The sequence below is a fragment of the Halichoerus grypus genome, chromosome 5 (genome assembly GCF_964656455.1).
Source record: "Halichoerus grypus chromosome 5, mHalGry1.hap1.1, whole genome shotgun sequence".
Lineage (NCBI taxonomy): Eukaryota > Metazoa > Chordata > Mammalia > Carnivora > Phocidae > Halichoerus > Halichoerus grypus.
In genome coordinates, this window is record NC_135716.1 from 169,857,505 (window position 1) to 169,870,386 (window position 12,882).

At 53.2% G+C, this 12,882-nt stretch overlaps 1 protein-coding gene and 2 long non-coding RNA genes across 7 annotated transcripts in view; 1 reads left to right on the top strand and 2 right to left on the bottom strand.

The window, feature by feature from the left end:
- MYOM3 (myomesin 3) overlaps positions 1 to 12,882 on the top strand; it is a 43,822-nt gene that overhangs the window by 19,551 nt on the left and 11,389 nt on the right. Inside the window, exons 15-24 of the mRNA XM_078073635.1 lie at positions 85 to 259; positions 3,097 to 3,218; positions 3,620 to 3,807; positions 4,067 to 4,193; positions 5,234 to 5,412; positions 8,063 to 8,177; positions 9,418 to 9,574; positions 10,241 to 10,350; positions 11,802 to 11,846; positions 12,336 to 12,472. Of these exons, the coding sequence (XP_077929761.1) occupies positions 85 to 259; positions 3,097 to 3,218; positions 3,620 to 3,807; positions 4,067 to 4,193; positions 5,234 to 5,412; positions 8,063 to 8,177; positions 9,418 to 9,574; positions 10,241 to 10,350; positions 11,802 to 11,846; positions 12,336 to 12,472 (1,355 nt within the window). The remainder of the gene's footprint in view (positions 1 to 84; positions 260 to 3,096; positions 3,219 to 3,619; positions 3,808 to 4,066; positions 4,194 to 5,233; positions 5,413 to 8,062; positions 8,178 to 9,417; positions 9,575 to 10,240; positions 10,351 to 11,801; positions 11,847 to 12,335; positions 12,473 to 12,882) is intronic.
- LOC118533654 (uncharacterized) lies at positions 401 to 3,658 on the bottom strand. Its single transcript, XR_004916338.2, has 3 exons — positions 3,603 to 3,658; positions 1,687 to 2,036; positions 401 to 1,584 (listed from the first exon to the last, which is right to left on the bottom strand). It is a non-coding gene; the product is annotated as an uncharacterized LOC118533654 (long non-coding RNA).
- The window catches only part of LOC118533653 (uncharacterized), a 44,270-nt gene continuing 41,850 nt past the window's right edge, over positions 10,463 to 12,882 (bottom strand). For all 5 annotated transcript variants that reach the window (XR_013448346.1, XR_013448344.1, XR_013448343.1 and 2 more), the window contains one exon: positions 10,463 to 12,441. This is a non-coding gene — a long non-coding RNA (uncharacterized LOC118533653). The remainder of the gene's footprint in view (positions 12,442 to 12,882) is intronic.

Consider the following 12,882-nt stretch of genomic DNA (forward strand, 5'->3'; position numbering starts at 1 on the left):
GACTCTCCCCACACCCCTCCCCGCCCCAGTCTGTTAGGCCAGGTCGCTCAGCATCCTCACACAGTCCACGTTTCTGTTTTGTAGGTACTCTCCCTCCTCCAGCTCAAGTCCAAGCGTTCCGAGACACACAGACCTCTGTGTCCCTGACCTGGGAGCCCGTGAAAGACGCCCCAGAACTCCTGGGTTATTACATCTACTCCCGGGAGGCAGGATCATCTGAGTGGCAAATGGTTAACAACAAACCCATCCAAGGCCACAAGTGAGTTGCCCCCCGCCCCCCCCTTCCTGCAAGGACGGGCCCTAAGGATCCTGGCACCTGCCATTTCACAATGTGCCGCTTGGCACCGTTCTGAGCTCTTCTCCTGTATTAGGTCAGTTAGTTCTAACTGAATCCTCTGAGTTTAGAACTGTGATTTTTATTATCACCATAGAGATGAAGAAACAGAGGCATAGAGCACTGAAGTAACTTGCCCAAACTCCCCTAGCTAGTCGTGGAGAAATTGGGACTTGGCCCGGATGACCTTGTCTTCAGCACACACTGGCCAAGGGCATGCTGTCGGCAGAGGTGACGGACTGAGTGTCGTCCGTCCAGGGGCTTGGAGACAGAGGCAGAGGATGCAGCTGCGGAGGCCTGCACCCCTCCCTCGCCTGGGGCGCCTGCTCTGACACCCGCCGTCCCCAAGCCCAGGGGGAGCCCCAGAGCCTCCGCTGTCAGCTGGGCTGGTAGGACCAGACTCTCCTCCCTGCTGAGGCTCCCTCCTCACTCACAAGGCCCCGATCCTTGCAGGCACAGTGAACCTCGAGGCTCCTGGGCTCGTGACTTCTGTCAGTTTTGAGGCTCTGTGGGGTCAGGGTGGTGACAGCCCTCCCCTCCTTTCCATCAGACGGCTGGCTGGGCCCTGAGCACAGCCGGCTGGGCTCACCTTGACCATGATCCCCTTGATCATCTGACCCAGAAAAAGGGACAGGACCTTGTACCCCACAAGTCATTGGCGTCTCATGGTCAGCTGTGAGGGGTCACTCATAACTTGTTATTGCTAAAGTTCCCAAGTTGGAGAATCATCCGAATTTTTACAAATGCTGACAGATTTGACCAGGTTGTCTCTAGAAGAACACCTCTCCCCCAGCTTACATTCAGTGTGCTTCCCTGAAGGAGTCACCAGAAGGGAGTGGCACGTCTGGGACACGTATCACACACGCAGTGGGGCGGGGGTGGGGGGTGGGGGCGCGGCAGGCTCCTCTGGGATGTCCAGAGAACTCGCCACATGCGTGCGTGCGGTCGGTGATAACGTGTCATGGCTGGAAAGAGGCAACCACCACTGCCCAGGAGTGCTGCCTATGTGAAGGTATGAAAGGAGCCCAGAGGGGCTGTGGGGGTCCGGTTCCCTGCGGCATCACCAGCCCCGCAGCACCTGGCTCTCACTGGAGCTGCTCAAACAGCGTCTAAATGTCTGAACAGCTGACTAACACAAGGGCAGGCTCTGCGCGGGGGTTCAGGAGGCCTGGGCGGCAGTCCAGACTCTACTCCTAGCGGGCTGTGGGCTCTTGGCTTGCCTCTTTCCTTCTGGGGGAGGCCCTCCCCACCTGTAAGACAAAGAAACGGGACAGTGTGATCCATCAGGGCCCCTCCAACCTTCCAACATTCAACTTCATCCTCATCTCCAAAACAGGGGTGAGTAACCGTACCTTCCTCAGAGGGTGTGGTGACGAGGGCCCGAGTTGACGTAGACGGTAGGGAAAGCCACGCTAGACGTGTGTGCGTGGTTACTATCCCTGCTGGCCTCATCATCTTCTGTTGTCAACAGGGGCTGGTCCAGGGAGCTGCCCCCAGCCTCACCAATTCAGGTCCTCCCTGAGCTTCGTCCCCTTGGGGCTTCATCCCTCGGACTGAGGCACATTCCCCATTCGAGTGCGTGTCCCTGAGCCGGGAACTAGCCGGGAATGTCAACCATCAACACTTGATTTCAGTCCTTGGGGCTCGTTGGGGACACCTGGCTGAGAGAGGCTCCCTGTAGAGCAAGATTTGCTGCAGGACACTGTTGATAAGGGAAAAGAGAGAAAGGGATGTGCAATTTGGGTTTCATCAAGAAGGGACAGGATGAGGACATTTTTCTCTAAACCAGAGCATCTCTGGATGTATGTCTCTGGATGACAGTGCTCTTTGGGGGTCTTGAAAAGGACTCCATGCTTTAAAATCACAGCACTCATAATAACAGCCACTGTTGTGTTTCAAGGATGAGGCCCAAAGTCCTGGAGATGCACCAGGTGGCACACGTCTGGGGTTGGCTACCTGGGCCTTCAACGGGTAGCTTTCCCAGCAAAGTTGCAATTTAATGGTGGGCTCTAAAAGAGCCACATCTTTTAAAATCTTTTTTTTCCTCAGTTTTACTGAGAAATAATTGACATACATGACTGTGAGTTCAAGGTGGACAGCATGATGGTCTGATTTACATATATTATGAAATAATGACTGCCATAGGCCTAGTTAACATCTTTCATCTCGTATAGACATGATAAAAAGAAATAGGAGTACCTGGGGGGCGCAGTCGGTTAGGCATCTTTCTTCGGTTCAGGTCATGACCTCGGGGTCCTGAGATCAAGCCCCACATTGGGCTCCCTGCTCGGCAGGAAGTCTGCTTCTCCCTCTCCCTCTGTCCCTCCTCACCCCCGACTTGTGCTCTCTGTCTCTCTCTCTCAAATAGATAAAATCTTTTTTAAAAAAAGAGAGAGAGCTGGTTTCTCCTTGTGATGAGGACTTTTAGGATCTACTCTCTTAACAGCTTTCTTGTATATCACACAGTGGTGTTAACTATGATCACCATGGTGTATATTACATCCCTAGTACTGATTTACCTTAGAACTGAAAGTTTCTACCTTTTGACCACCTTCCTCCAACCTTTCAAATCTTAATAACGTCACCCTCCAGGGTGAGGGCATCACTTTGGGGGCAGGAGCAATATCTTTAGGTAAGAACTGGCCCCAAACCTTCAAATCCTATTGCTGGTGGCTACTTATCCCACAAGGTTGTTCTAAAAAGTTCAGTGATGTCTGCAAGCTGTTTGGCCCTCCCTGAAAGCTTGCACATTTCTCTTCCAGGTTCACAGTTCCTGGGCTAAGGACGGGGAAGGAGTATGAGTTTTGTGTCAGATCAGTCAGCGAGGCTGGGGTCGGCGAGAGCTCAGCTGTCACCGAACCCATCAGGGTCAAGCAGGCTCTGGGTAAGTGCAAAGGGCAGGTGCAGCCGCACGTCCCTCGGGGGCAGCTCTGGGCTGGGCAGAAAGCAGGGGCTTATAGACCACATCTTGGAGGGTCCAACCCCAGAGGCCAAGGGAGCGTAAGTCCTCTGAGGGGATCTAGAGCAGATCCCGACCCCCACCCCTTTCCTTTGGGGAGGAAATGACAATGGCCTGAGGCCATAGGGTGATGTCTGACCAGCTCTGAGGCCCAGGTGCCCTGCAGGTAGCAGAGTCAGGTTTACCAGCAAATGCTGCTGGCTAAGTGAGTACCCCCAGAGCAGGGTGGGCATCCACTGGGGGAGGCTTGTTGGCTCCCTCGGGCCCCCCTGCCCAATCTGGCCACCCCCAGGAAGCAGCAGTCCTCACCTCGTTCCTCCCCACAGCCACGCCATCTGCCCCGTATGATTTCATGCTCCTGAACTGTGGGAAAAATGATATGGTCATTGGGTGGAAGCCCCCCAAGCATCGTGGAGGTGGCAAGATCCTGGGCTACTTCCTGGACCAGCACGACTCAGAGGAGCTGGACTGGCACCCAGTCAACCAGCAGCCCATCCCCACCCGGGTCTGCAAGGTAAGCCTGGAATGGGGCCACTGGCCTGGTGTCCTGGCCAGGGCAGGTGGAGCCCAGAGGTCACTATTGGAGGTCCTAAAGCCAAGAGAGGCCTCAGGTGCCCTGGACTCGATAATCTGGCTAATTTTCAAGTGCACATTCACTTGGGCAATCTCATTTAAGGCCCCCTGGTCTTCCTGCTCTGACCTCTCCCCTGCCACCGTACCTCTTTCCTTTCGGCCCCAGCCCTGGCTTTCACCATCTGTCTCTGCTCTTCAAGGTCAGTAACCTTTGTGAAGGCCACTTCTATGAGTTCCGTGCCCGAGCAGCAAACTGGGCAGGGGTTGGCGAGCTGTCGGCACCCAGCAGCCTGTTTGAGTGCAAAGAGTGGACGATGCCCCAACCAGGTGAGAGGTCTGAAGACACTGAAGTCCAGCACCTGCCCCCGCCCCGCCCCCTCCCCAAATCCAACCAGTGAGATGAGCACCACCGAGCTTTCTGTGCATCCAAGCTTGCTCTGTTGGTCCCAGACCTCAGACCACTGGCCCTTTCCACCAAGAGACCCTGTAATCTCTGACACAGACAGTCTTAACCTTGCTTTAGAGGACCCCTGACCTTGGCCATCAACTGGCTCTGTAACCTCAGCATAAATTACCCCTTAGCTCAACACACCATTTGAGCTCTGATTCTGGCCACAGACCAATGTCAAACCCCAAGGGCACACTGCTAGGGTGACCAACATCCTGCACTCCACTCCCACAACCCTGTGAGCTTTCCCCCATATGAGCCCTCACCTCCTCCCTAGGAAGCAAGGATCACAACCTTCCATCATTCTGTTCAGCTCAGTGCTGGTTTTTTCAAGCGAATGGCAGATAATGAGTATGTGTGATGCCTGAGACAATAATTATAAATAACTGGTATTTATTGGGTACTTAGCATGTACCAACAGATTCCACAGGTTATGCCATTAATGCTCATAACAGCACTAGATTATAAGAACTATTATTATCCCTACTTTGCAGATGAGGAGACAGGAACATAGGGGCCGAATAACTTACCCAGAGTCCCCATAGCCCGAGAAGGTGAAGCTGGGGCATGAACCCCGGGGAGCTGACTCTGAAGGTCATGCCTTAGCCCCTACACTGATCACTGAAAGAACAAAGAGGTTAGAAGGGTTACTGCTGCCTGGGATAGGGAAGGAAAAGATCACGGATGCTTCTGGAAAAAGTGATGATGAGCACATTTTGAAGAGTTAACCCTATTTCAGGCCCAGGCCCAAACCGAGCTTTGTCATGAAGCCAAGGCCTGCCAGGTCCCCACTGTGCCCAGAGCAGGTGCTCCCAGGCCCGGTTGTAACTGGCAGACTGACAAGGGTTGATGCCTGGCCACCCGGCTCGCTGCCCACCTCTCTGGCCGGCCAACTCCTCCTCTCCCCCACCTCCCACAGGCCCCCCATATGATGTGCAAGCGTTCGAGGTGCGGGCCACCTCCCTGATGCTGAAGTGGGAGCCCCCGCTGTACACAGGAGCTGGGCCCATCACGGGCTACCGCATCAGTGTCCAAGAGGAAGGCTCTGAACAATGGAAGCCTGTCACCCCAGACCTCATCTCTGGCACCCACCTGAGGGTGAGTCCCTGCCCCTTCACCCCATGTCCCACCCTCAGCCTTCCCTGCCACTGGACATGGCAGGATTACAGAACATCAGGGCCGGAATGACCTCAGAGATCGCTGCCCTCACTTAATGTCAGTAGAGGACCAGAGAAGGGGTAGGGGCACACCCAGGGTCACACAGTAAGCTGATAGTCGGGCTGGCTGTCTTAACCTGCTCCAAGCTGGGCAGACTCCTCCTAAACCCTCACTTATCATCAGCCAGGTATGTCAGCATTGGACATGCATCCCCCTTGAGCACCGAATTCTGCTTCTGGGATTGGATTGTAGGGAAATGATTAAGCAAGTGTGCAAAGATCTAAGGACAAAGATGCTCACGGCAGTATGGTTTATCAAGGCAAAAGTTGGAAATAATTTAAACGTCCATCTATAGGGGGTTTGCTTAAATAAATCAGTGTATCCTTCAAGCGGAATCCTGGACCAGGTAGTATAAGGACTATGGTAGTTTAAGGACAATGGGGTGGACCTACATGTATGTACTGACATGAAAATATATCCATCATATGTGGCTAAGAAAAAAATCAGAATACAAAGTAGGCTATTTATGTTAGATAACATACTACATATATATATATATCATACATTAACAAACATCTACACAGAGATATTTCTTAATTTAAATGAGAAACAAACTCTAAACTCTTCCGATAAATAAGAAATCTAGCAGAATCATTGGTTTTATTCACCTGGGGTGGTGGTTTTAACTTCCACCACCTCACAGAAATTGTCCATGCGGGAAAACAAAGTGTCTATTGCAGCATTCTCAGTGGACACAAATCGATACCTTAGACCATCAGTCAGAGTCCCAGACTTCCAGGTCCCTGGGGCCGCCTCTGCACACCTAGCGCCCAGCCCTGCAGCCAGCCTGGCTCACGAGCCGCCCATGTTTGAGGAACAGGGTGAGGACAGTTCCATGATGTGGATTAGATTTTGTTTTCTGGAGCTCTAGGGAAAGAGGGAATGTCTTCTCCAGCTCACTTTGCTGAGGTGTCTTTCACCAACGAGCAGGAGGGTGAGCAGTTCTCAAGACCACACGTGAGCATCCCATCAGTTAGCACCAAGAGAAAAGAAGGCAAGTTCGAGACGCCCAAAACAATGTGGAAAGAGTAAGATACTAACAAACATGATACACGCCACGTTTCTCATGGCTTATGTGCATTTCAAAGTCTAAACGGATTTTTACAAAATTGTTATTTCTGGCCATCTCTGGTGGGGGGGCGGCTGCCAGGGGGGCTGTAACCCTTCCTTTTATATTCTTCTCTATTGCTTTAATATTTTTCCAACAAGTGTGTATGTCTTTTACACTCGGGAAAAAAAAAAAACTTTAATTTCAAGAAAATAACAGCAAGGCCACCTAAAACAGAAGCAGGGAGGACAAGCCTTGGCCAGGGGCATGCTCTGAGACTTGTGGTTTCTGCTCCATGGGGCCAGGCTCCCTGCGGTCGAATCAGCCAGTGCTGGGCAGCCGGCCCGAGAGAGCCCCGAGAGATGGACGGTCCCTCTGCCTCCCCACATAGGTTGGCCCAGGCCAGAACTGGGTGGGCCTCGGTGACTTGGCACCATTTCTGCATTGTGGGTCATTGGCTGGCACTCAGTCATTTACTAAATGCCTTTTGACACCAACTTAGTGCCAGGTCTGGAACCAGGTCCTAGACATAAAGAGCTAAATAAGTCTTGGTCTTTGGGGCAACAGGCAATTACCAGACTGTGCACTATACCATTGAGGGGGGTCCAAAGGGATTCTGGGAGTTCCAAGGAGGAAGGTAAGAGACCCTTCCTGGAATCCTTGGATCTGCCTGAGCTGAGCAGTCCAGGATGAGTTGGTATTGGCTAGGACAAGAAAGAGGGGAGGACATGCCAGGTAGAGGGCTCAGCAAAGACAAAGGCGTGGAGCCGTGAAAGGGGAAACAGATGAGGTGAACGTGGGCACGTGGAGGGGTTCCCCAGAGGGGTATGAGCGCAGAAGGCTAAGGCCAGATTAGGAAGACTTCAGGAACTAAACCTCAAAATCTGAACTTTACCCTGAAGGCCGCTGAAAGATTTAAACCCAATGAGACCGGCATCTTGGAAAAATTGGCAGAAGGAAAGGTAGACTGGGAAGGGCCTAGAGTCAGGGACACCATTTAGGAAACTGTTGGACTAATCCAGGTGAAGAGAAATGAAGCCTCGATCGGGGCCGTGGCTGGGACACGGAGAGGAGAAGCCATGTTTGAGAAATGTTAAGGAAATAAGATATGAACTCGGTGATTAGATGGGTAGGGCTCCAGAAAAAGATGTCAGAGATGGTCCCCAGGCTTCTCTCTGCGGTGATGGTTGGAGAGATGGGGCACAGGAAAGGAGAGTGTCTTCTTGTTGAGAGGCAGGTGATGAGTTGAGCGGGCAGAATTCCAGGGGCCACGGGCGTGGGAGGTAATCCCTGTGCAGGGACCAACTACAAACTGGGACTGGGGAGGGCAGTGCGCTCCTAGCTTGCCCCCCACCCCAGGGCAGCCTGCGCCCCGTGGAGTTCCACGAGAGGGGCTCCCTGCAGTCCACGGCCGGGGCCGGAGGGAGGGCCGGTCTTCGCTGTCCTCATGCTCACTCTCGCCCACCCCTCCACGTCCCCCAGATCTCTGACTTGCAGCCGGGGAAGAGTTACGTGTTCCAGGTTCAGGCCGTGAATTCGGCAGGTCCGGGACAACTGTCCATGCCCACCGACCCCATCCTCCTGGAAGACAAGCCAGGTAGGGGCGGGCAGAGGTACCAGCACCACATGGCCGGGCTGCGCCACCAAGGACAGGCAGGGGCCAGAGGAGGGTCAGGAGGAGCACGTGGATCGGTAGCAGGAAGGGACCCCCTCCCGCTGCCCCCTCCACATCATCCAGCTCTGCCTTTCCTTCTTGCCTATTTCTCCCCCCACCCCACTCCCGTTTCTTTCTGTGGGACCCCAAGATATGAGCATTTCTTTCTATCTGATGGGGTCTTCCCTTCTTTCATATGCTGTATTCATAAATTCACACAACGCTTTGTGGATGTTTAAAATAATACCCAACAGCATTCTGGCTACCCCATGAGGCTTTGTCTGTCTTGCAGTCACAACTCCTGAGGTCCCCTCCTACCACACACACCAGGTGCTGAGCTAGATCCTCACAAGGCCCTGGCCCTCCCCACAAGCCCCTGAGTGAGGAATCACTGCCCCCACCTTAGAACTGATTTTGTTGTAGCTCCGAGGTTAAGTGATCTGGTCACACAGCTAGTCCATGATGGAATCACTCGGCTCTGCGAACTGTAAAGCACGTTCTCTTTCCATTCTTTTACTTATTCATTCATTACTTATTATTCTTTTACCAACACATCTTTGGTGATGCCCACATTGCACTGGGGACACAGCAGTGACAAGAAAGCAAGGCCCCTGCTCGAACATAGGGGAGAGGCAGGATGGACAGGAAACAAGGAAATGATGATAAGGTGATGATTTAGGAGGGTAGTAAGTGCTATAAAGTAAATGAGAAGGGTGGTATGGTGCGGTGGGGCTTACTTTAGCCAGAGCAGTCAGGGAGGGCCTCCCTGAGGAGGTATGACATTTGAGTTGAGAAGGAGCTGATCGGGGCGCCTGGGTGGCTCAGTCGTTAAGCGTCTGCCTTCGGCTCAGGTCATGATCCCAGCGTCCTGGGATCGAGCCCCACATCGGGCTCTCTGCTCCGCGGGAAGCCTGCTTCTCCTTCTCCCACTCCCCCTGCTTGTGTTCCCTCTCTCGCTGTGTCTCTCTCTGTCAAATAAATAAATAAAATCTTTAAAAAAAAAAAAAAAAAAAAAAAGAAGGAGCTGATCACAAGTCCTTGGAGGCCACAGCAAGGAGACAGGGGGTTATTATTTTATTCAAGCACAATGGGCAGCCATGGGAAGGTTTAGCAGGGAGGTATATGCTCTGGTTTATTACTTCTAAATGTTCCATGCCTCCCTGCCCTTGGATCCTGCCCTCAGATGCCCGAGAGATCAAGGTTGGTGTGGATGAAGAAGGCTTTATCTACTTGGCTTTCGAAGCTCCTGAGGCCCCTGACTCAGCAGAGTTTCAGTGGTCCAAGGACTACAAGGGCCCACCAGACCCCCAGAGGGTCAAGATCGAGGAGAAAGCTAACAAGTAAGTGAGGGGAGAGGGGGCGGCCTAACCATCCACAGGTCCTAAATGTTGGCAGGTGAGCTCATGGGTGAGACCACCTGGCCGGACTCACAGATAACGGACCTGACAGGGGCTGCCTGATCCCTCTCCAAGGATGCTGCCACCACCTTGGGGAGCAATGAGGGGACAGTGCATTTAAGGGCAGAAAGGACAATATTCATTAGCAGTTCTTCTTCTGCAAGGAATGGCATGTGCCTTTGCACGCGTGCTTCCAGGGAGACCTTGGTCTCTAGCCTGGGCGCTTGCAAACGCTGACTTGCTCTTAAAAGTTGTCTGGGCTCAGCATCCTCATCTGTAAAAAGAGGGGTTGGGACCAGATGTCAAATGTCCCCACATCTCCCTCCCCCAGCGCCAGCAGCTCTGGCTTCAGCCCAGTCCAGACGATGACTTGAGCCCTGGGGGGAGAGACTGGGCAGTGCGGCCAATGAGAAGAGAGCCTGGCTAACGGGGCCATTGAAGGGGCCGGGCCAGAGCTGCCCTGGGTAGGGCTCCCCACGGCGGGGCAAGGAGGCAACCACCCCTGCTGCCTGGCGGGGCCAGGACTGTGGCAGGGGACGGGGCCTCCAGCTCCCAGGCCTCCAGTGCACAAGGCGCCTCCCTGAGTCTCTGCTCTCCTCTGTCTGCCAGGTCCAAGGTCATCCTGAAAGAGCCTGGCCTTGAGGACTTGGGCACCTACTCCGTGGTGGTCACCGATGCTGATGAAGACATCTCGGCCAGCCATACGCTGACGGAGGAAGGTAAAACCCCCACCCCACTGCCGCCTCCCCAGAGAGACGGGCCCAGAGGGAGTCCCAAACACAAATGTCCCCAGAGGCTGGCAAGAAGAAACAAAAATTAATAAAGCAGCAATTTCCAGAGAAGGAGGCCCATTCCGCCAGCCAGGCAATTAATCAGGATTTATTGAGCACCTGCCCTGTGCCAATGGGAATTCCATCAGTGGGCGCAAGAGTCAAAAATCCCTGCTTGGTGGAGTTCACATCCTTCTTGTCTCTCTTTCCTTTTTCTACGTTCGATAAAAGCAAAGGTGCCAGAATCCTTTCACCTTCTTCTGTAACCCCAGAAATACAACAGTGCAGTGTGAGCATAAATTGCAAATGGCAGCTGGTCTGAGGAATGAAGGTGACAATAGGGAGCAGTGGGGACTGTGGCAAACCAGAGAGTAGATGCCGCGTCTCAAGGGGCATCCATGTTTGATGATTTAAGCAGAACTGGAGCCGGTGTGGATGATGACAAGGCTCACTCTCTGCTGTCTCCAGAGTAACTGAGGGACAGCCCATTGCCTCCCCTGCTGGTTGCTCAGGAGACCCTCTGATTTTGTTAAGAAGCAGAAGCCAGAGAGGCTCAGGTTCCAATTCCAGGTCCACAGTTTCCTGGCTGTTTGATGTTGAGCAAGTCATGTCAGCCCTCTGGACATCAGCTTGCTCATCTGTAAAGGGACATTATAATCCCCCCTGGCTGCCCCAACTGAAACAATGTTATGCACACACAATTCTAGGCACACGAAAGCCATCCACAAACAGGATATGTTTGGGATTTGTTTTATTTTGCTTTTACTTGCCATGAGTCCAGACTCATCATACTAAGGACTCTGGGGCTTATGCGGGAAAATGAAGTATGGGCTCTACCCCTGCCAATTCTTCCATCCACACATATTTATTGAGGACCTCCTGTGTGCAGACACTCATGTAGGTCCAGAGCTCAGCTTAGCAGAAGAGACAAATCTACAAACCTAACACACAGAAGCAGTAAGCGAAGAGACAGCACCCCACCGAGCTGCCCTAGTGACTTGTAGACTGAAGTGCTCAGGAGAGGGGCCAGACCCTCCAAGGTGGGACAGCATATTACAGTGGGGGAACACTGGGGCTCCCGGACCAGTGAGCCTGGAGTGGTGGGAGGTGGGCAACAATGCTCGCCCCACAGCGTTGTGTGAGGACTAGTGACGTAACGTGGAGCCTGGCACTTGGTGGGCCCTTCTTGGAGGAGGTGACACTTGATCTCAGGGTGGCCCGCAGCAGCCCCCCCCTCCCCCTCGGTGCCCCGGGGCCAAGGCCCACAGTGCTCATCATCACCTCCTGTGTAGCAAGCGACTCCGGGTTGAGGCGGGAGTCTCTTGGGATGGCTCCCGTGGACCCACTGCCCAGGCATTTCATTCTCTTTGGTTTTTTCCCCTTGTTTCTTCCTGTCCCAGAGTTGGACAAGCTGAAGAAGTTGAGCCATGAGATCAGGAACCCAAGTAAGCTGGGCCCACTGGGGTGTCCTGAGCAGAGCTGAACGGGGCGGAGAGCCAGAACCTAGCGGAGGGGCAGAGGACGGGAACATCATGGGGCTGGAGAGTCAGGGGCCCAGGGAGTCAGCAGTCCATGAGAGGGAAAGGGGCGGCCGGCAGGGAGGGGAGGGGGTACAAAGGAAGGCAGAGCAGATGGTTTCGTCTCCTTGTAATCATTATCATTGGCTCTTTAGTAGTTTGGATTTTGGATCATCTAAACCTCTACTTCCCTCTTCTTCTCTTACAAAATAGCTCTTGATCTTCTTGCTTTACTTCTCTTAAATTCAATCCAGTTCATTACAAATCAGTGCAACATGAGTGAGTGGCATGGCCTTCAGACGCTTCAAGCACTTTGCCCGTTAAACGCCCAGGGTGTGCTCAAGGTGGGGCTGGTCAGGAATGAGGAGGGGAGAAGGGTGCCCCACTCACCCCTCCTCCGTGTCCTCTGCCTCGCAGCGATCAAGCTGATCTCCGGCTGGAACGTTGACATCCTCGAACAAGGAGACGTGCGGCTGTGGCTGGAGGTAGAAAAGTTATCTCCGGCCGCTGAGCTGCATCTAATCTTCAACGAGAAGGAGATCTTCAGCTCACCGGTAACTGGGGGCTCAGACTGCTTAAGGGAGGTACCCCTGCCCGGGATGTCCGCGGCCCAGCACCGCCCCCTAGTGGACATTTCAGAAACAGCCACATGCTTTGGCTGTCCCAGGGATGCGGTGAGGGTGGGACACCTGGCTTTTAGTTGTGGTGGAGGGCTCAGGGCTAGCTGCCCGCCAATGCAAGGACTCTCCCACAGATAAAGAATGCCCATGCCCCCCCATACACACAACTTTTGAATATCTGACCAGACATTCTTAAGATTAAAAACCTACATTCATGCTCATAATTATCCAAGCCTAGACCCTAATTCTGTAATATAAATACAACGGATTTTTGCACAGTTTGGGGGTTCTTTTAAAGATTTTCTTTTTATTTATTTGAGAGAGAGAGAGAGCACAACCAGTGG